The sequence below is a fragment of the Ovis aries genome, chromosome 8, assembly GCF_016772045.2.
Source record: "Ovis aries strain OAR_USU_Benz2616 breed Rambouillet chromosome 8, ARS-UI_Ramb_v3.0, whole genome shotgun sequence".
NCBI classification, from domain to species: Eukaryota; Metazoa; Chordata; class Mammalia; order Artiodactyla; family Bovidae; genus Ovis; species Ovis aries.
Genome location: NC_056061.1, coordinates 74738121 through 74761766, shown reverse-complemented (window position 1 = coordinate 74761766; position 23646 = coordinate 74738121). Strand labels below are relative to the sequence as shown.

General features: G+C 48.4%; 3 protein-coding genes across 3 annotated transcripts in view; all 3 read right to left on the bottom strand.

Moving 5' to 3' along the window:
* The window catches only part of LOC106991302 (low-density lipoprotein receptor-related protein 11-like), a 284456-nt gene that overhangs the window by 171940 nt on the left and 88870 nt on the right, over nt 1-23646 (bottom strand). The gene's annotated exons all lie outside the window — the stretch shown is intronic.
* The window catches only part of LOC114116073 (UL16-binding protein 3-like), an 83691-nt gene continuing 62937 nt past the window's right edge, over nt 2893-23646 (bottom strand). Inside the window, exons 2-5 of the mRNA XM_060419807.1 lie at nt 7754-8355; nt 6021-6293; nt 5236-5368; nt 2893-3896 (exon numbers count right to left, since the gene is read on the bottom strand). Coding sequence (XP_060275790.1) covers nt 3710-3896; nt 5236-5368; nt 6021-6293; nt 7754-8276 — 1116 coding nt within the window. The 5' untranslated portion in view covers nt 8277-8355 and the 3' untranslated portion in view covers nt 2893-3709. The remainder of the gene's footprint in view (nt 3897-5235; nt 5369-6020; nt 6294-7753; nt 8356-23646) is intronic.
* The window catches only part of LOC114116224 (uncharacterized), a 30079-nt gene continuing 24782 nt past the window's right edge, over nt 18350-23646 (bottom strand). The window contains exons 4-6 of the mRNA XM_060419361.1: nt 22656-22919; nt 22134-22415; nt 18350-21293 (exon numbers count right to left, since the gene is read on the bottom strand). Of these exons, the coding sequence (XP_060275344.1) occupies nt 21247-21293; nt 22134-22415; nt 22656-22919 (593 nt within the window). The 3' untranslated portion in view covers nt 18350-21246. The remainder of the gene's footprint in view (nt 21294-22133; nt 22416-22655; nt 22920-23646) is intronic.

The window sequence follows — 23646 nt, the reverse complement described above, 5'->3', positions numbered from 1 at the left end:
CCTGGTGCCGGACTGGGTGTGAGTCAGGGCTTCTACCAGATAACCCTGAGTGTGGCAATGCAGTCACACAACTCATCAGGATCCCAGGGACCTGCAGTGATTGTCTTAGCCTGGACTGGCGTCACATGGAGGTGGGGCAAAGCTGAGAGTTTGGCTAGAGCCAAGCTTTGGCTTCTCCCTGTGTGCCTGTGTGTGTATGTATGTGTGCGTGTTGGGGGGATGGGTTGCGGGGAGTCTCCTGTCTGGAGCTCTATTGGCTGTGAGCCCGAGCCAATTTTAGGCATGGTCTCCAGATGTTGGCCAGCACACCAGACACTTTGCAATCTGCTGACTCTGTGCTGGGACAGGAAGCAAATAATTCTGTGCCCATGGTCTCTAAGAGTGGAGTCTCCATTTCCCACAGTCCTCCAGTGCTCCAGATCATAAACCCTCTTGGTTTCTAAAACAGGAGTGAGGGAGGAGGGACGTGGGGCTGCTTCTCTGGTGCAGCGCTGCTTCTCTGCTGCAGCGTTGGGGTGCCTGGTGTAGGGCCAAAACCTCCTGCTCTTTAGGCAGAATGCTCCAGTTTGTGATGACCCCTCTATTTGAGAGTACCTGGCCAAAGGGTCCTGACTACATCCCTTCTTTTCTGCTCCTGCCCTTCTCAGCGTGGTTCTTTCTCTATGCTGGTTGTAGAGGGGATGTTCTGCCGGTTTCAGGTCATTTTCTCGGAAAGAGAGCTGTTTTGTATGTGGTTGCAGTTTTGGTGTGTTCATGGGAGAGTGGGGCTCAGGGCGTCCTTCTTGGCCATCTTGATTTTGCCTTTGTGCGATCAATGATCTTTCGTGTTAGTACTGTAATTGTTTTGAGGCGCCAGGAACCATGGGCACATTGCCATCCGACATGTGTGTGTGTCCTGACTGCTCCGTTGACCCGTCCATCTCTCTCCTGAGACTCCTGCGTCCCCGAGACACAGCAATATCGAAATTATGCCATTGACAGGAAGAATCACACCTCTCTCACTTTAAATCCAAAGATAGAAATGGTTAAGCTTTTCAAGAAGGCACGTCAAAGCCAAGATGGGACAGAAACTAGGCCTCTTGCCCCAAATAGTATGTCAAGTTGTGAACTCAAATAAAGGAAATCAAAAGTGCTCCTCCACTAAAGTCATGAATAAGAAGAGAGCAAAACAGCCTTACTGCTGATATGGAGAATGTTTCAGTCGTCTGAATGAGAGACCACAAGAGCTACAACACTACCTTAGGCCAAAGCCTAATCCAGAGCAAGGCCCTAGCTGGCTTCAATTCTATGAAGGCTGAAAGAGGTAAGGAAGCTGCAGGGATAAAAAGTTGAAAGCTGGTAGAGGTTGGTTCATAAAGTTTAAGGAAAGAAGCCATCTTCCTAACATAGAGTACAGAGTGGAAGAGTGAGGGTTGATGCAGAAGCTGCAGTAATTTATCCAGAAGATCTAATAAAATAATCTATGTTGATAGCTATGCTAAATTAAGAGCTTTCCAGTGTAGAGAAAAGAGTGTTCTACTGGAAGAAGATGCCCCCAAGGACTTGCATGTCTAGCAAGAAGTTAGTTCCTGGCTTCAAAGATTCAAAGGATAGGTTGACTCTCTTGTTAGGGCCTAATGCAGCTGGTGACTTGAAGGTGAAGCTAAGCCTCACTTACCTTTTGAAAACCCTAGTGACTTTCAGAATTCTGCTAAATCTGCTCTACCTGTGCTCTACAAATGGAACAACAAAGTCTAGATGACAGCATATCTGTTTACAACACTGATTACCAAAAATATTAAATTCACTGTTGAGTCCTACTACTCACAAAAAAGATTCAAGATATCACTGCTCATTAAGAAAGCATCCAAGGGCCCAGATGGAGAAGTACAATGAGATTCACGTTGTTATCACATCTGCTAACACAACATCCGTCTGTAGCCCACCTATCAAGTAGCAGTCATGATGTTCCAGTCATGGCATTTAGGAAATAGTTTCTGTAAGGCTATAGCTGCCAGAAATAGTGATTCCTCTGATGGATCTGGGCAAAGTCAATTGAAAACTTTCTAGAGAGAATTCACAGTTATAAGTTCCACCCAAAACATTTGTGATTCATGAGAAGAGGTTGAAATAACAACATTAACAGGAATTTAGAAGTTGATTTTAACCTTCTTAGATGGGGTTCAAGAGTTCACTGGAAGAAGTAGCTACAATGCGGTGGAAATAGCAAGAGAACTAGAATTAGAAGTGGAGCCTAATGTAAAGATTGGACTGATTGTTGCAATCTAATGGAGAAGACTCTTGAGAGTCCCTTGGACTCCAGGAGATCCAACCAGTCCATTCTAAAGGAGATCAGTCCTGGGTATTCTTTGGAAGAAATGATGCTAAAGCTAAAATGCCAATACTTTTGTGAAGAGTTGACTCATTGGAAAAACTCTGAGGCTGGGAGGGATTGGGGGCAGGAGGAGAAGGGGATGACAGAGGATGAGATGGCTGGATGGCAGCATCAACTGGATGGACATGAGTTTGAGTGAACTCTGGGAGTTGGTGATGGACAGGGAGGCCTGGCGTGCTGCGATTCATGGGGTCACAAAGAGTCGGACACGACTGAGCGACTGAACTAAACTGAATGATAAAATTGGAATAAACGAGAGTTGACTCTAATGGATGAGCAAAAACAAGTGGTTTCTTGATATACAATCTACTCCTGGTGAAGATTCTGTGAAGATTGTTGAAATGACATCAAAGGACTTAGAATATTAAGTTTAGAATAAATTTAGTTGCAAAGGCAGCAGGAGGGTTTGAGAAGATTAACTCCAATTTTGAAAGAAGTTCTACTGTGGGTAAAATGCCGTCAAAGAGCATTTATGCTAAGAGAAAGCTTCTGTGAAAGGAAGAGTCAAACAATGTGGCAAACTTCATTGTTGTCTTATTTTCAGAAGTTGCGCTACCCACCACAACTCTCAGCAACCACCACCCTGATCAGTCAGCAGCCACAAACCTTGAGACAAGACTCTCCACCTGCAAAAAGATGATGACTCCCTGGAGGGTGTCCATAGTTGTGTGGAGATAAATCCACTCCAGTGTTCTTGCCTGGAGAATCCCAGGGATGGGGGAGCCTGGTGGCCTGCTATCTATGGAGTTGCACAGATTCAGACACTACTGAGGCGACTTAGCAGCAGCAGCAGCAGCATAAAGGGTTCCCAGGTGGTGCTAGTGGTAAAGAATTGGCCTACCAACGCAGGAGACACAGGAGACAAGGATTTGATCCCTAAGTCAGGAAGAGCTCCTAGAGATGGAAATAAGAACCCACTTCAGTATTCTTGCTGTGAAATCTGATGAACAGAGGAGCCTGGTGGGCTACAGTCCATGGGGTCACAAAGAATCGAGCAAGACTCAGTGCCAATAGGGTAATAAATCATGAAGGGAATCAGTCAACGTAAAATTGTGTTCCATTGAAAATACACTGAAGTTGTTTCTCTGGACATAGGAAAAAATCCCTGAGTCCTGTAACAGCAGATGTATTTTTCCAGCAATGTCATCATTTGTAAGAAAAAGGTCACGATGCAGGGAAAAGTCTAATTTTCCAAAAACTAGAAAAAGACTAAAAGAGTTCTGTTTGTGGAGATCTCTTGTTCAAATAGTTAAAAGTTTCAGTTCAGGGATTCCGTCACTCAGCACCAAGAGAAATTAGGTTTGAAAAAACTAAAGATGTTGAGGAGGATGCTCATCAGATGGGACAAGAGACTCCAGATGGTGCAGCCACCGTGTCATTATAACTGATAGACAGGCTTGGGATTCCTAAGGTCTGCTCTCCTGGCACTAAAGTGAACGCAGGAGAAGTAAGGCAGCCAAGCAAAGACTGAGTCCTGAGGCCAACAGAGCCCCTGTCAGGGGCTTCCTGGGAGCACCGTCTCCTGCAGAAAAGAAACAGGTGTTGGTCCAGAAGGCTGAGGAACTCCTGTCACTTTCCTGGGGCTGCCCCTCCCTAACCCCCCCGGCCCTGCTCTCACTGAGGGGCTCCTATGTCCTCCACCCCCACCCCCACCCCAGGCCCAGCAGCTTCTTGTCACCTCCTCCTTCCTTCCTGCATGACAGAGTCACCCAGGCCCTGACACCCCCTGCTCAGGCTCAGAACTGGAGCCAGTGAGGAATCAATCCGCTCCCTTTACTCAGGTCCGGATCCTCCCCGAGGGGGGCCTAAAGGACCAGGGAGCAGGTCCTCAGAGGAGTGGCCTTGCTTCCTGACAGCCTTGGGGGGCTGCAGGCAAATCTCCTTCCTTTGTGCCCATCCAGCCTCTGAGCCAGCAGCACACACAGTTCTCAGGACCAGGGTCCCTGCCCCCATCTCCTCCTGGTCCTGTCCAGCTGGGCGCCTCCATTCCAGCTCAGGCCCACCCACCCCCAGACACCTCTGCTCAAGGCAGGGTCGCTCAGTGATGGAGGCTCTGAGTCCCCAGGAGGCTGGTGACAGGCAGGTTACAGGCTGAACCACAACTGCTGCTGCTCCAGGAGCACAGGCCTGGCCTCACCCCTTCCCCCAGTCTCTCCTGTGGGCCTCCTGCCTTGCCTGCTTGACCCAAGCCACTTCCTGTGAGGAAGAGGCCTTTGGAGTTGGTTCTGCAAAGGCCTTCCCACCCCTTCTTCCTGGGATGGGAGCCCGGCCCCTCTCATCTTGGCCCCTGGGTGGGTCCCCTTCCCTCTGACACATCATGTGGAGCCCCCATGCTGTTCTCAGCCCCCGTGAGTCCTGCCCTCGCCCTGAGTGCCTGCTGTTCTCACACCACCTACCCTGGGCCCTGCCAGCCAGCAGTCTGTGCAACTTCAACAGGTCCCCAGCCTTCCTGCACCCAGCCACCCCCCCACTTCCCATTGTCATCTGACAGTGAGGAGCTAACAGAACTGAGGCCTGAGCTTATCTGAGTTCTTGCTGTCAGGTTATATGAGGTCTTACTCACCTGGCTCATTTCCAGGATGAGGAGGTTCAGTGAAGGGCAGGGGTTGCATGGGATTCCCAAATCCAGGAGGAAGGTGTGGGAAGGCGTTTGCAGACCCTACTCCAAAGGCCTCTTCTCATACGAAGTGGCATGGCAAGCAGGCAAGCAGGAGCCCCACAGTAGAGACTGTGGGAAGGGGATAGGCTAGGTCGGTGCTCCTGGAGCAGCAACAGTTGTGACTCAGCCTGTGGGACTCCCCTCCTTGTCCCCACACTAGGCCCTGTGCCTCTGCCTTCCCTCTGAATTCTGCCCTCAGTACCTCTTCTTGTAAAGGATGCAGGCTACGATGCCCATTATGACAAAAATGGCAAGAACCCCAGGGGCGATCCAGGTGATGGGACTGATGGCTGGGGCCATGGGCTGCTCTGTAGGCGGGACCATGGTCGGTGATGCTGCAAGGAGAGTAAGAGTGAAGCCCTTGTCCAGACCTCAAGCTTGGCGGATGCCTCCTCGCTCCCCTGACTCAGGTACCCCTATTATGCAGACAGTTTACACCCATCACATGGAGGCCCCTGAGATAGATCCTCAGGCCAGATGGGGGGAAGGGAGGAGCCCACTCTTCACAGGGCTCCGACAGCTAATGGGGGAGCAAGGTTTCCAATACAGGCACTCAATCCCGCTATGACATCAGAGATGGTGACATGAGGATGCAGTCCTCAGGAGCTACAGCAGAGGTGGTATTGACAGATTTCCAGAAGGATTGGTGACATTTAAAAGAAGATTCTGGAAAGAGGGTACAGTGAGAAATAAACCCCAGAAATCAAAAAGATGTCTACAGGTTTGGAATTAGCAAAAATCCATGTTGAGTTGACCAAAGGCCTGTGCTGTGAGGAGAGACGTCAGGAGGTGGAAGAGGAAGCATGTGACAGAGCATCCCCGGGTCATTGCTCTCCCAGGAACAACTCATCTCCTGATGGATCACTTCCTCAAACACACACACACACACACACACACACACACACACACACACACACATACACACACACGGGAGTGGGTCCATGTCACCATGAGAGGAGGATCACTTTCTCCTCCCTTCTCACTTACCCGTGGTCTTCAACATTTCCTCCCAGCGCACCATGAAAGCCTGCAGCCAGGCCTGACAGTCTCCCATGGAGACCTTCAGGAAGTCAGTCACCGCTCTGTCATTCCCCCACTTCGCTTTCATGCATCTGCCTCCAGGGTGATCCACTCTCCAGCGTCCATTCTCCAAATCAAAGTGGAGGCTCATTAGTCCATTCATACCATACTGCCAGGATCCACTGATGTGTCTGTCATCCTCACAGTGACATGTCATCCTGGCCTGCAGTGTGAGAGGGTCTGCTCCCACCGTGGGAAAGAAAGAGCTCAGCCTCTGAGCTTGACAGGTTCTTTGCCCCACCTGGGTCCACTTCTCTTGGCCCAGCTAATGTGGCCCTGTGCTCTCCCCAAAGGCCACTCCTTCCACTGGTGCTGGGAGCCAGCATGGGGAATTCCACGCATGGAAAATGTCATGAGGAAAGGGGCCTGACAAAACGCAAAGGCGAGATCAGGCCTCGAGGACAACCCCCTGGGCTTCCTCAAACATCTGCCCCCAAAACCACAGTCTGCCTGCCTTACTGCATTATGCTCTCACCAACTCTTCTGACATTAACAGGGGGCTGTCCCCCCACCACCTTTCTCTGGAAAGAGTTAACTTAGAGCTCCAGCTAACAGTCTCCTGCATATAAAAGGAGTGTTTTGGCTCAAACCCCTCTGATGGCTCTCTAACTTGCCTTACCCAGACTTTTACAACTACACATGTGATTGTTTACACCCTCCCAACTGTGAGAGGCACAGAAAGCCTAAAACATAGAGCCTTTCAAAGAGTTAAAAAGTTATTAGAGTAGCGCTGGTATAAGATTTCACTGTTGAGCCAATACTTGTTGCTATGTTCCCATATCTCTTACCCACTGTGCATCTGCCAGTGTATTTGTTAACATAGTTAAAATGTAAAAAAAAAAAAAAAATGTAGCCTTGTAACTACCTGCATCAGACTTTTGAGCTAATTGGTTTTTTCTTTGTTGTAACTTACTGCACCTTTGCTCACTCAAAAATGTAACTTTGTTTGATACTTTCTGAGGCTGACATGGATTAGACATATAAAGAAAAAACACTTCAAGGGAAAATAAGTTTTCTGGTTGAACAGCCTTTATCAAAATAGGGTCTTAAAATGTTTCACAGTTCTCCAAGGCCAAAAGATAATGTACACAACATCATTTGTGAAAAAGATATAAAAGTCCTTTTTAAAAATAAAGCTATGAGGTCTTGCTCACCAAAACAGCTTGGTCTCCCCGTGTCAATCATTCTCACTCTCCCTCTTACTCTCTTTTTCAGGCTGATCCCTTAGAACATAGAGGCTCCCTGCGTTCACTTATTTGCCCGGGTTTCTAAGACTTAAACGGAAAGACGTTCTGCGTCTTCACTCCCTCAGGAGACCAGGAGGACACCTGTGGCCTCCATGAACAGGGCAAACATCTTATCTTGAAGTTTTATTGGCTTCCTATGTAAACCAAGAAATATCAGCCTCTTTTTGTCTATTTTCTTATCTACAACATTCTTTTCTTATCTCTCTCTAAATCAATCGCCTACTCCTTCCCTGCTTCAAATTACCCTAAATCCACCCGGACTAGACCCTGACAAGTGGCGCCCAGAACAGGCTATAGGGAAGGACCAATATCCAATTATATTTTTTACTTATAAACAGTGAATGTAGCTGAGCCCCTAATCTGGCCCTCCTGTACTTGGACTTTCTAACTCACCTCTGGCCATGCATTTCTCCAGTGTAAAGTCATGCAGTTGGTCCTTGATCCAGTCCCTGATGTCTCTGAGTGTTTCGACCTGTATACCCCAGGCCTTTATGGTTTTCACTTCTTCTCCTAGTAGACTTGTGAATATGATCTTAGCATGACCACAATCATAGGAGAGAAAAACCTCTCCGTCCACCTGGCCTTGAACCTCACACCACAGCTGTCTACGCTTGGGCTGAAGGTAGACGGTGAAGTTATAGTAAAGAGAGTGAGCGTCTGTGAAGGCAAAGTGCAATGAGGGTGAGGTTGGGAGAAGAAGACTCATAGGCCTCCTCCCCCAGTTCTGTGAGAGCAGAGTAGGGCTGCAGGGCTGGGCTGAAAGAGCAGGACCGCTCTGCCTGCTGCCCCAAGCCCCCTCACCAGGTACAGCTGAGGAAGACGACGAAGCCTCAGTCAGGTGAAAAACACCACAACCCTGGATGTGCCCCATTTCCACTCTGCTCACATACTCCCCACGTGGCACTAACTGACACATACGTTTCCCAGGGATGGGCCAGGCTGGTTCAGAAGGAAAGGCCTAAATCCAGAGGACTGTCAGCTTCTCTCTGAGTGTCCTGTGGGAGATTCAGAGGGTGAGGGGGCTGTTCCTGAGGAAGCGGATCACAGCCAGTGGGGCTGGGGGTGGGGAGGATGAGCACAGAACCCAAAATGGGGAAGGGAGGGTTTATAATTATGGGTCACTGGGCTTAGCAAGGCCAGGGAGATGTGGTGATCTCCAACTAGGATGGGTCTTGGAAGCCTGGAGAAAGGCCTGGCCTACAGCATGAAAGAGAAAGTCCAGAACTTCCGAGGCAGGTGGTAGAGGAGGGGATCCAAGGCTCAGAGAAGTGAATCTGCCGGGGCAACACCGTATGAAAGGGCAGGAGAGTGTGCAGCCCACCAGCTCCATGGGAAAGCCTGATGGACTCCATGGAGCCCAAGAGGAAAGCGTGGATCAGAAGCATCTCCAACAGCTCAAGGATGACTTTTGCAGAAGGTCAGGGATGGTGGGAGAGACTATGTACCTGTGGGCTTCTATCAGGAACAGGGATGGAGTTTGTGGAAAAATCAGATTCCGGGTGGGGGTGCTCTAGGGCAGCAGAAAAGTAGGCGCAGGGGTCAAAGTGATTAGGGAGTCTCAATGCCAGCCAGGGCCTGACTGCAGAGAATGTGATGCTGGCTCATCGCACAGGGCGATCCTAAAGGCAAACATATGGGCAGGAACCTATATACAAACTAACTGGACTACTGAAAGAAATAAAGAGAGACAGAACACAAGGCTGGATGATCAGGAAGTCAAAGGCAGCTGTCCCTACCAAACATCTGATCCAGGCCCATTTTCCAGATCTGAGTCACTTCTCAGATCTCAGCCACCAAAGTTAGAAGCCACATTCTAAAGAGGAGGGCCCTTTCATCACCACATCTAATGCAAAAGTCCTTCCATTCTTTCCCAAAGAGCCACATGGTTATTTACTGGGGTAAGTGAACCTGCAGAAGCAGAAACTACTCTCACATTCACATGGCACTAGTGTGTTTCTAACGTCAGGCACAGGAACCGTAGCATCATCATGGTCCCCAAGTGTTGCAGCGATGCTCGGAGCACCAGGCCATCAATGGACAGCAGTCCCAGGTTCTGGTGCAGTGGTTAGCACTGGGTCACAGACCACACAGCAGGCATTTCACATTCCCTGGACTTGTGACAGGCATGGAGACCTGAGTAGCTAGTAAATTATTGTGGGGTGAAGGCTACCGTATTAATGAATTCCAGATTCAAACTTCAGACCCTACGTCCCCATCCTCCAATAGTCCGTGTATACAATATCCTCTCAAGGGCTGCAGGGATGTGGTCCCTATCCTATCTCCATTTAATGCCACTGTGGCCTTAGGTTTCCTGTAATGGTACAGAAAAAATATTTGAGGCTTCGCAGACCCTAGGTCTCTGCTATAACCTGCTGTCCCAGCACAAAAGCAGTCACAATTGGTGAACGATGAGCATGGCTGGATCTGCTTCTTGGGCAGATGACCCAGCAGAACTGGTGACATCAGAGTTATCTGTGGTCAGAAAGGTGCCATTTTCTACTTGAAAGCTCACAACACAGACCCCGAGTGTCCTGAAGCTAGGCCATGCCACTTGCAGCGGGGAAAGTCATACCATCTAAACGTGGCTCCTGGTGTGGGCCTGGGGCCTGGCAGAGATGAGGCCTCTTGTCATGGACTGGGGTTGCCAATCGTGATGTGTGCTCATCAACCCCATGTCATTAGTTCAGCTAGGCCAGCCGTCATAGGATAGAAGTGGTTATGTGTTTTGGCATAAGCAGGGCCACAAGGAACAAACAAGACCCACCAGCACCTGGCCTAGATGTGACGCTAGAGTTGTTAAATGGCCACTGTCCTCTGCTCACACCTGTGGATTCCTGTATGGCACTTTGGACCTAGGTAGCTGCTCTGTAATAAAGGAGCGCGGGCATTAGCCCATAGTTACCAGACGGTTTTTAATTTCCTAAGAAAAAGTACTGTATGATGAAGACAAATCATTCCCAAGACTAGTGAAAGAAAGCAAAACTTTAAAGGTGAATCAACTGCATTACCTTGTAGAAGTTCAGAAAATAAAAAGCAGATGGTACTAAGATTGTTAGTTCAAATATGTGTGTTAAACAATTTTAAAAACTATTTTGTAAGAATATACCTATACCTCAAAGGCAACTATGTGTAAAAAATTTACACAAACATTTTCATTCCAAGCTAATAAAAGTGATATTGAGAAAGTATTTCACATCATTAAGTCTGTCTTCGAAAGTTCAGATGCTAAAGCATTCCTAAGGCATGGTGTTCTGGAAGACAAATCTGCTTCTGTGGTGCTGGGTGATGTATGTGACTGGCTGGCTCCAGTGGGCCTCGACAGGCACCTTCCTCCTGACGCTGGGGGACTGTGAGAGGAGAGTCAGACACAGGCCCCCAGGGCTTCATGGAGCTCTTGAGACACTGGGCCAGCTTCTGGAACTACACCTCTCTCTGGATCGAAGGCCCAGCACTAGCCATCACAGCAAATAGTTCATCAGGATAGTTGATAGTCTGGGCTATTTGGTAACCCTCTTTCAGTTATGCAGCCACATCAAACGGGTATATGTCCACTTAGGGCATTTGGCCAGAGTCATAAACACGTGGGCTCTGTTAGTAGCAGCATGCTGACTTCTTAGTTGTGGCGTGCAGGATCCAGTTCCCCCACCAGGGATCAAACCCAGGCCCCTGCATTGGGAGTGTGGAGTCTTAGCCACTGGATCACCAGAGAAGGCTGGAGAACTCATTATTAGCCAGACTTTCAAAAGCCATCCATCAATCCTGTGTTTTTGTTGTTCCCCAGACAGTGAGAGTCCATGCTGAACAAGACTCTGCAGAGGGATTGGCTTTGCTCTTAACTTGAAGTTGTCATCATTGATGGAGCTCCTAGCTGCCAGGTCTTTGCGCATGACTTCTTTCTGACCAGGTAGCTCATTCCACAGGCAATCTGAGCAGCCATGTGAACTAGGTTTTGTTGAGAAGTTGCCTGCAGACTATTGGCCTCTATAACTTTGCACTGTCATAAAAACAACATAAGATACCCCCAGATCATGTAAGGCAATCCACCATGGGCTTTTCCCCTTCTTCTGTTCACACATGGGTAATAGGAAGATTTCTGTAGCTCACAACCCAGTTATTGTTTCCAGTGCCAGTTCAGGTGGCAAACTTCATTGATAAATGTTGTCTATGTTCTGACTGTTCCACTGACCTGCCCTTCTCTCATCCCTCTCCCTCTCCTCCGGCTTCCTGAGTCCCAGAGACACAGCAGTATTGAAATCAGGCCAGCTCATCACTCTGCAAGTTTGCTTCGGTCCCATTTGTTTATTTCTCCTTGACAATTTCAATGCCAGTGCATTTTGAAGAAGGATTCTGTGTGATTCTACAGGTTGCTTGCTCCTCCTTTTTTGTTTTTTTGTTTTTTTTTCTGTATAATTGTACAACCTTTGAAAATTATATAAGTTATAAAACAGAAAACAGAAAGATGAGGAAAAGCAATAAAGAAATAGGTCCTCATCAAACCTATATACTTTTGCACAGCAAAGGAAACCATAAACAAAACAAAAAAGGCAAACTACAGACTGGGAGAAAAGATTTGCAAAGGATGCATCTGAAAAGGGGTTAATTTCCAAAATATATGAAAAGCTGTTACAACTCAATAATAAAGACAGGGAACCCAGTCAAAGAATGGGCAGACTATCTGAATAGACATTTCTCCAAGGAAGGCTTACACATGGCCCATAGGCACATGAGAAGATGCTCAATATCAGTATTTATTATTTTAATTAATTACAATTTTTTATTATATATTGGAGTATATAGTTTATGAATGGAGAAGGCAATGGCACCCCACTCCAGTACTCCTGCCTGGAAAATCCCATGGATGGAGGAGCCTGGAAGGCTGCAGTCCATGGGGTCGCGAAGAGTCGGACACGACTGAGTGACTTCACTTTTCCTTTTCACTTTCATGCATTGGAGAAGGAAATGGCAACCCACTCCAGCGTTCTTGCCTGGAGAATCCCAGGGATGGGGGAGCCTGGTGGGCTGCCATCTATGGGGTCGCACAGAGTTAGACACGACTGAAGTGACTTAGCAGCAGCAGTTGATGAAAAATGTGTGTTAGTTTCAAGTGTACAGCAAAGTGATTCAGTTATACATATGCATGTAACTATTTTGTTTTATAAATTCTTTTCCCATTTATGCTATTACAGAATATGGAGCAGACTTCCCTATGCCACACAAGTCCTTGCTGGTTATCTATTTTAAGTACAGTAGTGTGTATATGTCAATCCTAACCTCCCAGTTTATCTCTCTCCATCACCTTTCACCTCTGGGTATATGCCCAGGAGTGGGACTGCTGAATCATATGGTAGCCTGAACCTTCCTGCAATGCAGGAGACCTGGGTTTAATCCCTGGGTCAGGAAGATCCCCTGGAGGAGGAAATGGCAACCCACTTCAGTATTCTTGCCTGGAGAGTTCCATGGATGGAGGAGCCTGGCGGGCAACAACCCCTGGGGTGACAAAAAGTCGGACACGACTTAGCAACTAAATCACCACCATATGGTAGCTCTGTTTTCAGTTTTAAAAGCAAACTCCATACCATTCTCCATAGCACGTGTATCAGTTTACATTCCCACCAACAGTGTGGGAGGGTTCCCTTTTCTCCACAGTCTCTCCAGCATTTATTGTTTGTTCAGTTCAGTCGCTCAATCATGTCCGAATTTTTGTGACCCCATGGTCTGCAGCATGCCAGGCTTTGCTGTCCATCACCAAGTCCTGGAGCCTACTCAAACTCATAGACTTTTCAATATGGCCATGCTGACCAGTGTGAGGTTCCTTGAATGGGGAAGGAGAATAAATGTCAGAGAATGAGCAGTAAAAGCTAAAGCGTCTCAGCCCCAGGATCCAGGGTCCGTACTGGGCAAGAAGGACAGATTTTAGGAGACAGAGCAGGGTTGGTTGCATAGGCCTCTCATTGCAGTGGCTTCTCTTGTTGCAAAGCACTGGTTCTACTTTGCTTGGGCTTCCAAAGCACATGGGTTTAGTGGTCCCGTGGCATGTGGGATCTTCCCTGACCCGGGATCAAACCTGTGTCCCCTGCATTGGCAGGCGAACTCCTATCACTGGCCCACCAGAAAGCCCCTGCCACATCTTCTTTATCCATTCATTTGTCGGTTGTCATTTAAGTTGGTTGTATGGCTTCTCAGGTAGCTCAGATGGTAAAGAATCTGCCTGCTATGCGGGAGACCTGGGTTCAATCCCTGTGTTAGGAAGATCCCCTGGAAGAGGGCATGGCAACCCACTCCAGTATTTGTCCCTGGAGAATCCCATGGACAGAGGAGCCTGGTGGGCCACAGTCCATGGGGTCGCAAAGAGCTGAACACGACTGAGCTACTAAGCACACACACATTCTCCTTCCCCTGATGGTGTCTAGGCCCTGGTTCCCACCTCTTACCCTGGGCCCACTATTCTCCAGCTGAACAGCCTCAGGTTCTAAGTCCTTGCCCCATGTCTCCCCCAGGGTCTGGGTCTGTTCTGAGCAGGCCTTCAAGGCATTAGTTCTCCTCTAAGAGAAGCAAGGGTTTGGGCCTGTTACTGTCATAATGAAGGGAAGTCTGTTTCTCCGATGCCCCCATGGAGCCTCCACCTCACATCAGGGCTGGAGTGACAATGAAGTTGTAGCCAAGTTAAGTGTCTGTGAGGAAACTCAGGTGCTTGCTGGCATGGAGAGTGCTGACTCACTCTTTATGTGCCCCACAAAATTCGTCTGTTGCAACTTTGGCCCTGAATGTGATGGTATCTGAAGACAGGTGTGTGGGAAGTGATTGGCGGGTTCAGTTCAGTTCAGTTCAGTCTCTCAGTCATGTCTGACTCTTTGTGACCTCATGGGCTGCAGCATCCCAGGCTTCCCTTTCCATCACCAACTCCTGGAGCTTGGTCAAACTCATGTCCATTGAGTTGGTGATGCTTCTTAACCATCTCATCCTCTGTCATCCCCTCTCCTCCTGCCTTCAATCTTTCCCAGCATCAGAGTCTTTTCCAATGAGTCAGTTCTTCACATCAGGTGGCCAAAGTATTAAAACTTCAGCTTCAGCATCATTCCTTTCAAGGAATAATCAGGACTAATTTCTTTTAGGATTGAATGGTTGGATCTTCTTGCAGTCCAAGGGACTTTCAAGACTCTTCTCCAACACCGCAGTTCAAAAGCATCAATTCTTCGGCACTCAGCTTTCTTTATGGTCCAACACTCACACCTATACATGACTACTGGAAAAACCATAGCTTTGACTAGATGAACCTTTGTCACCAAATAATGTCTTTGCTGTTTAATATGCTGTCTAGGTTGGTCATAGCTTTTCTTCCAAGGAGCAAGCATCTTTTAATTTCAAGGCTACAGTCACCATTTGCAGTGAGTTTGGAGGCCCAGGAAATAGTCTGTCACTGTTTCCATTGTTTCCCCATCTATTTTCCATGAAGTGATGGGACCAGATGCCATGATCTTTATTTTCTGAATGTTGGGTTTAAGCCAGCTTTTTCACTCTTCTCTTTCACTTTCATCAAGAGGCTCTTTTGTTCCTCTTTGCTTTCTACTGTAATAGTGGTGCTATCTGTGTTTCTGAGGTTATTGATATTTCTCCTGGCAGTCTTGATTCCAACTTATGCTTCATCCAGCCCAGCATGTAGTGTGATGTACTCTGCATATAAGTTAGATAAGCAGGGTGACAATATACAGCTTTGATGTACTCCTTTCCCAATTTGGAACCAGTCTGTTGTTCCATGTCTGGTTCTAACTGCTGCTTCTTGACCTGCATACCGATTTCTCAGGATTGAGGTCAGGTTGTCCGGTATTCCCATCTCTTTAAGAATTTAGCAGAGTTTGTTGTGATCCACACAGTCAAAATAATGCGTGAGAACCATTATAGAAAATGACCCTGTGTTCCCTCCACCCTTCCACAAGGTGAGTGCACCATGAGAAGACAGCCCTCTGTGAACCAGACATCTTCCAGCGCCTTGATCTTGGACTTGCCAGATTCCAGAACCATGGGGAAAACTCTCCTGTTGTTTGTAAGCTACCCAGTGTATGGTTACTTGTTATAGCAATCCCATGGGACTAAGACAGGGAGGAAGGGAGCTCTCAAAAGCCTGGTATCTAAGACACGGGGTCCAAGTCCCCTGAAAGGCAAGACAAGCAGAGGGGACCCCAGACATAGTGTCTTTCCACCCTTCCCACATCCTCACTGGTGTCTCCATTTAACCCCTGATGCTCTGTATACATTGTGGCTGAGGACTTCTCCAGGGTACATGCGGATGCCAGTACAGTAGCCCTAACACACACTGGGGAGAGGAATCAGCTACATGGAAAGGAGAGTGCCAAGGGCAGGACATGTGAAAAAAAAAAAAAAATGTGACCCTGTCTGAATCCTGCAGTTAACAACCTAGCTGAAAAAACAAACCATCCCATGGAAAGTAGTGGTAAGTATTAGGGCGACCTCCTCAGGACAGCAGGGAGAAATTGGCAAGTGGGCATGGGCTCTAGGCTTTCCTGGATGGAGGCCAAGGGGTGGTGCGGGAGGGGTGAGGTGGAGCATGGTTGGGTTGTCAAGGGAAAGGAAGAGGGAGGGGGAGGGCAGGGGGAGGGCAAGGGGAGGGAGGGCAGGTTGTGTTTAAAAGCTGCTGGGGAGTAGTCTCCAAGGTCACAGCTCAGGCTCCCAAGTCCCCACTTTTCTGTTGAAGCTGCTTCTGCTCCCTCTGGACAGAGTCCAGGACGCACGGGCCGTGAGTGTCTAAGGCTGGGTCCGAGGGTCTTGCCATGCAGGCTCCTGGCTTCCCACCTGAGCTGCTGGAGAGATCTGGGAACACCTGTGATGAGCATAAGAGATGAAGGAAGGTGGGGAGGAGGGCGAGGTGGGGAGGAAGGAGTTGGGGGACAGTGAGGGGTCTGGGCCTGGAGAGGTGGGAGGGGTGTGGTGGAGAGGGTTGGGTCCCCTCCTCCACCTGTTGTGCCCCCCACAGGAGCCCCTCCCCCTGAGCTTAGTAGGCAGGAGGGAATTGAAGGGAATCCTATTGCTCAGAGGCTCCAAAGTGAAAGGCACTCAGTCGGGTCCAATTATACAGTCCATGGAATTCTCCAGGCCAGAATACTGGAGTGGGTAGCCTTTCCCTTCTCCAGAGGATCATTCTGACCCAGGAATCGAACCGGGGTCTTCTGCATTGATGGCGAATTCTTTACCAACTGAGCTATCAGGGAAGCCCCAGGCTGACTAGAAACTGAGGGTGGGCACGCAGTTCAGCCCCTGGGCCTGGGGGAGGCGTCAGCTGGTGCAGGCAGGTGACCCCAGTTGACACCTGTCACAAGGCAGTTTCAAGCTAAAAAAAGAAAGTACATGATAGGGGGTATCAGCTTCTTCCCTGTCCCTGCCAGTTTTTGGTTCCCTTGGAACCTCGGGGTCCAGGCCAGAGGGTCCAGGCCCAGAGAAAGGAGAACCTGGGGAGCCGGTCGCCACTGAGGCCCCTTCAGCAACAGTCCTGACACACTGCTCACCCCATACTCTCCATGCACACCTGTCTTCCCACACTTCAGCCCCCACAGTTACACACACAAGCCCCCTCGCCGTCCACACTGCCCTCCATCACCCACAGCCCAGCCTGACTCTCCAGCCTCCCACACAGCCCCTCACATACACGTGTTCCCCACCTAGGCTCCATGCCTCTCACTTATACGCCTTCCACCCTTGTGCACGTCACTCTTCCTGAAACTTTCCAAGCAGGTCTCCTCACACCCCCTTCCCTCTGTGCACACCCCATCCCCCACGCCCACACACTTTGTTTCACACACAAGCGCCTGCTTGCCTGCCCCACTGGCTCTCCACCCTCTGCAAAGTCACACCGCGTTCCCTTCCCACAGGGACCCCGGCTTCCTCACACTGTCTGTACACACTGCTTCACACAAATTCCACACTGAAGGCTGCCATCTACTTCCACTGCCATCCAGAAACTTTCCCCTCACAGCTATTTCCCTTCACTCTCTTCCTCCTCTCTGGGTCCCCCAGGGCACCCCTCTCTGGGCCCTCTGCATATGCATACTGTCCACGCCCTTCTGTCCCAGGCTCACCTGTCCACAGTCACACACACACACACCCCAAGGTTCCCAACATTCTCACACACTAGTTGTGGCCGCTCCCCACACATCCACACATTCCAGCATTCCCTCACTCTCTTCACATTCACCTTTCTATCACAAATTAGTGTCACTGCCCCACACACGCCTAAGTAGGAAATGGCAACCCACTGCAGTATTCCTGCCTGGAGAAACCCATGGACAGAGGAGCCTGGAGGGCTACAGGGTACGGGGTTGCAAAGAGGCAGACAGGACCGAGCAACTAACACAGCCACTCCTCTCTTCTGCCCTCCTCCTCTCATGCATACCCACTCTCTCTGTCTCTCTGTCTCTCTCACATACACACACAGTCACACTGACCAGTTCTCCCCAAGATACTGGGCCTTCCAGCTGCTGCAAAGCCACACACAGCTCAGGGTGGTTCTGGGAAGGGGCTGGCTGCCAGGACTCCGCCCCAGGGCCGAGCAGGAATTTTAGGTCTTGTCTGAGTCCTACCTGGAAACGTGCCATCTCCTTTTTAATGCCCCAGCCCCATATCTGAAACTACTCAGCAAATGTGCTCCAACTGGCATAGAGCCCCAAGCCCCCACGAACAGTCACCTTCATGCATTAATCAACCTAAAATGAACGTTTGTGTGTCGTGCTGAATAGAAATCCTCTTTTAGTTATAGGATTAGCCAGTTCTCCCGCTGTCATGTGTTGATCAGTGTACCTTTCACTGGTATTTCTTTCCTCGTCTACAAGGTGTCACATTTCTAGAGGCCCCGGGTCTGTTTCTTAACTGCTCTCCTGCCTTCCTTCTTGCTCACCAGTTCACTTTGTGCTGGGAATGCAGCCTAAACCCCTGCAAGCCTGGTTGGGACAGTGAAGTCTTCATAAAAATGACCACAAACTCTATGGCTTGAAACAACCAAAATTTATTCTTTCAAGATTGTTAGGGTTAGAAGTCTGAAATCAAGCTGTCAGTAGGGCCCTCTCTGAAGGCTCTAAGGGAGGCTCTATCTTTTCTCTTCCTGACTGCTGGTGGTTGCAGGGAGAAGGAAATGGCAACCCACTCCAGTATTCTTGCTTGGAGAATCCCCATGGACAGAGGAACCCGGTGGGCTGCAGTCCATGGGGTTGCAAAGAGTCAGACACGACTGAGGTACTATGCACAGCACTGGTGGTTGCCAGAAACACTTGGCATCGCGTAGCTCCAGTGTCTATTTCTGTCCTTCCAGGACACTCGTGTGTCTTGTTTTCCTATATCCATCTCTTCTTTGCGTGTCCACATTTCTTTAAAGGCGTGCCTCCTGGTAAAGGCACTAGTGTTTGGATTAGAGCCCAACCTAATCTACACTGACCTCACCTTGGCTGGATTACATCTGCACACACCCTATCTCCAAGTGAGGTCTCCTTCACCTAATGGTAGGACTTCACCACATTTGGGCCCCTAAAATAAAGGAGTTTCAATAAACATTCATGTGATTCTCACTGGGCGAAAAAGGTACAGTGTATAATTGAATTCTCTGCATCACTGAATATATTCCTGACAGGAGAAAACTTCAAGTTTGTCTAGACATTAGTGAAAACTGAAAAGTTAAATTTTTTTCTGATGTTGTTTTCTTCTCATCCTGGTATCAATGTACGAGCTCAAACATCCTCTGTGTTTGAGCATTGTTTTTAGGTGTTTCTGAGGTCAGCAGTGTTCTCTGTTAGCCAGTTCAGTGCAGTCGCCCTTTCTAAGTGGGAAATATTCATCTAAGAGTTAATTCTCTACAGTTTTGTTGTGTATGAGCTGGTTTAGAGCACCTGATAAGGGTCCATCTAGGTTATGGATAGTCCTTTAAATAATATATTTTCCAATATGCATAATTTCCTGGTTGCAAGTCATGGAACATCTAATCTTCATCCATAAATTATTGAGATGTGATTTAGAAGCAAGCTTAGGATGTCTTTTTAATAATTCGATTAGGGGCTTCCCTGGTGGCTCATTGGTAATGAATCTGCCTGCCAATGCAGGAGACACGAGTTCAATCCCTGTCCGGGAAGATCCCACATGCTGAGAAACAGCTAAGCTCATGGGCCACAAATACTGAGGCTGTGCTCTGGAGCCTGGGAGCCTCAACTGCTGAGCCTGTGTGCCCCAACTACTGAAGCCCGCAGCCTAGAGCCTGCGCTCTGCTACAAGAAGAGTCATCACAGTGAGCGGCTCTTGCACCGTAACTAGAGAGCAGCATAGAGAAAGCCCACACACAGCAGTGAAGACCCAGCACGACCAAAAATAAATACATCTTAAAAAAATAATTCAGTTAAACTGCACAATCATGTAACACAACAAACAGGAGTACCACAGCGTATCTATTCTTTTGTGTCCAGCACTTGCCTCTCAAATCCTTTTTATGAGGCATCTATGTTTTTACTGCAGTAATTCATTCTTTATTTATTGCGTTATAGTGTTCCATTTCTGGCTATATCACACTTTATCCTTTCTTCTGTCCTGGATACATTTTTACACATTAACATGTTAGTATCTTAATATGCATATTAATCTACATGATAATTCAACTGGTAACCTCATACTTTTGTGTCATGACATCTAGGCAGTTAGCACTTGACTGTGGTTTCTGCATATGTATTAATCTGCTAGGTCTCTAAAGAAAAGCTGTTTTTCTATACTCAGAACACCAAATATGCTACCAAAATGTGGGTTTTAGAAACTCTGCTCCAGGAACCAGGACTCCGACCAAACGTATACTTCCTGTTGTATCACAACACAGACTATAACGACAAACCACCGACATGAATGGTTTCAATAAGTCTTCCTAGAAGTGAGGATTTTATCACATAAATTAAGAACATTCAGCCCATAAAAGCACACGGTAACTTAACTATACATGAAAGTGAGTGTGAACACATAAATTATGTCTCATTAAATCACAGAAGTATATCCCTAATGCATTATCTTCTTAACAGAATTTAAAAAATGCCAACCCTGCCCCCTATCCCAATTCCACCCCACATGAAGGGAAGTTTGATGGAAAGAATAGAACTGGAAGTCTTCACTGATTGTGAGCAAACATTTGACTTTTGCAAATCCTGAAAATGACCAATTCAATACATCTTAAGGGCCCATCAACGGCCATGGAAAGTGAAGGAATTCTTAAGCATAAGCTTCTTTAGCTTCTTATTAAACCCCACTCTGAGTAGAAGGTAGTATATTAGATCAACAGCCAGACTGTCATCAAGGGTCAGTTTTTGCCACGCAGAGTTGGGTTAACATTGTACCTTCTCATAGTCCAGGAGAAACATCCAAATGATGGAATAGCTGTTAGAACACTGGGGGAAATTTCAGCTAGATAGTGCTATCATCAGAGAACAAAAGGTTTTTTTCATCAAAGGGCTGGGAAAGCCTGAGTAAGATCTCAGGACAACACCCCACCCCACCACGTCTACATCTCGTACCTGGGGCCCCCAAAGGAGAAGACACTTGTCTTCATCCCCACCCCCACTGCACTGTCCTGCTGCCCACACCAGCCTCTTCTACCCCAATGACAGGGTGGTTCCCAACCCTACAGGGAAGTGTGGGAGCCGAAGACAAAGATGGAACATCATCTTGGTAACCAGTGGACAGGGGCTTGGTGAGACCCGAGGCTCACCTCTCCCAAGTCCTGACCAGAACAAACCTGCCTAGGAGCCAGAGGCTGGCTGGCTTCTCACCTGCTGTGGTCCCTGATTTCTTCATAAGATTCATGGCAATGAAGCAATTAGAACTAACTTGGTGATGATCAATAGGATAATGCAAGCGACCAATCAGATGGATGCAGACTGGCTGATATCTGGGGCCATTATTAGTGGTTCTAAAATGGAAAAGCAAAAGCCTTGTCAAATACACCTTCCTCAGCACCTGCTGTCCTTAGCACATGTTCCCCATATAGTTACTGACTCATGGGAAGGCACGCTTCAGGTCCGGGTATGGAAAGATTAATGGGCTTGTGCTCGGTCTTCGTGGAGCTAATATTTCTCCTGAGTTGTGTTAGTTGCTCAGTCATGTCCGACTCTTTTGAGAGCTCGTGGACTGTAGCCAACCAGGCTCCTCTGTCCATGGGATTCTCTGGGCAAGAATACTGGAGTGGGTTACCATTTCCTACTCCAGGGGATCTTCCCAACCCAGGGATCGAACCTGGGTCTCCTGCCGTGCAGGCAGATTCTTTACCGTCTGAGTCACTGAGACAGCAAATGTCCATCTGATTGTCTTTCAGGTGGACATGTTTACTGTGAGGAGTCCTTTTTGAGGAGGACACAATTGGGGGCACTTAATTCTGTCTGGGAAGGGATAAGGGCTTCATTAAGTGACACTGGAGCTGGTTAAAGGACCAGTATGACAGGAGGGAGAGAAAGCCTGGAAACATAATGCATATATAGATTTGGGGACCATCGTGCAGTGCCTGGGGTCTGGGTCATTGGTTAATGGGGAAGGGGGCTCCTGTGCTGAGGGAGGTGAGCTGGGACAGGAGGATGCTGGCAAGTTCTGTGCTATGCCCATCACTGACTCTCCAGACAGGAAGTCCACCAAGAGATCAGTCACTCCATCCATCCATCATATTTTCAATTACACACACATATGTGCTCACATCCACACATGAAGGCTCTAGACCTTTGAAGAGAGCTGCCACCTCCCCCACGCCCCGCTCAGGTACCTGTGGGCTCTGGGAGCAGCATGTTCTCCCAGTGTTTCAGGAATTCCCTAAGCAAATAGCTGCAGTCTCCCGTTGAGATCTTCCTGAAATACTCTGCCAGTTCCTGGTTGTTCTCCCACTCCTCCTTGATGCTTGTGGCTCCAGGATCGATGACTGTCCAGGTTACGCTCATGGTATCAAGGAGGAGGGCTGTCCGTCCATTGAGACTGAAGTGCAAGGATGCACCAGAGCATTGCTCAGCTTCACGTTGACAGCACATTTTGACCTGCAGGGTGGGAGGACCTGCACCCCCCCCACACAATGAATCTTTCTGGACTCTCCACAGTCCCTCCTCCCCAGTCACTCAAATGTGTCTGCACATCTAGGGGCCTGTGATCTTCCGACCATGACCTCCCCCTCTTACCCATCAGGTCCACCGTGTCTCTAAGGCTGGATCGTGTTCAGTCCTTTCACAGGAATCCTCTCCTTGCATGCACTCTTTCTCTTGCTATCCCCAGCTTCCCACTCCTTTCCCATACTTACCCCTCATCTCCTTTTTGTCCAGTTTGATGACAGGCAGGACCATCTTGAGCTCTTTTCCTGCTTCTGCCAGTGTTTGGCTCAATTCGGTCCACACTTTCGTGTCATTTACCTCCTTCCCCAGGAAACCCAGAGGTTTGACCTTGTTGCTGTCACTGTCATACTGGAGGAAAGGCTTTGTGTCCACGGAGCCCTGGACTTGACACCAGGGCTGGCCAGGTCTGGACTGAGATTTGATAGTGAGGTCAAGGCACAGAGAATGGGCATCTGTGAGAGAAAACCACAGGTGTGTCTGGGAGTTTCCTCATCCAGGGCCTGGTTGCAGAGGGAGGGGTCTCTATCCCAGACCCCCTCCTCTGCTGCATCCTCAGTCCTGCCTCTCCTTTAACTGTCTGAGCTTTAGTTAAACACTTTGATGCCACCATGGATCTTTTCTGTCCATATACTATTAGCAGGAAGATTTATCTGATATATGGTGGCTCAGGCAGTAAATAATCTGCCTGCAATGCAGGAGAGCCAAGTTCCCTGGAGAAGGAAATGGCAATCCACTCCAGTATTCTCGCCTGGAGAATGGACAGAGGAGCCTACAGAGTCTGTAGGCTGGCAAAGAGTTGGACACACTCATGGACGGAGGAGCCTGGTAGGCTGCAGTCCATGGGGCCGCGAAGAGTCAGACACGACTGATCGACTTCACTTTGACTTTTTACTTTCACGCATTGGAGAAGGAAATGGCAACCCACTCCAGTATTCTTGCCTAGAGAATCCCAGGGATGGGGAAAGATGGCAGAGGAATAGGACGGGAAGATCACGTTCTCCCTCACAAATTCCTCAAAAGAACATTTCAACGCCGAGCAAACTCCACAAAACAACTTCTGTAGGCTGGCAGAGGACATCAGGCAACCAGAAAAGCAGACCATTGTCTTCAAAAACAGATTTTTAATCTTTGCTCTTAGGTTTTTGTTGTCAATTTTGTACATTTAAAAACCCAAACTTC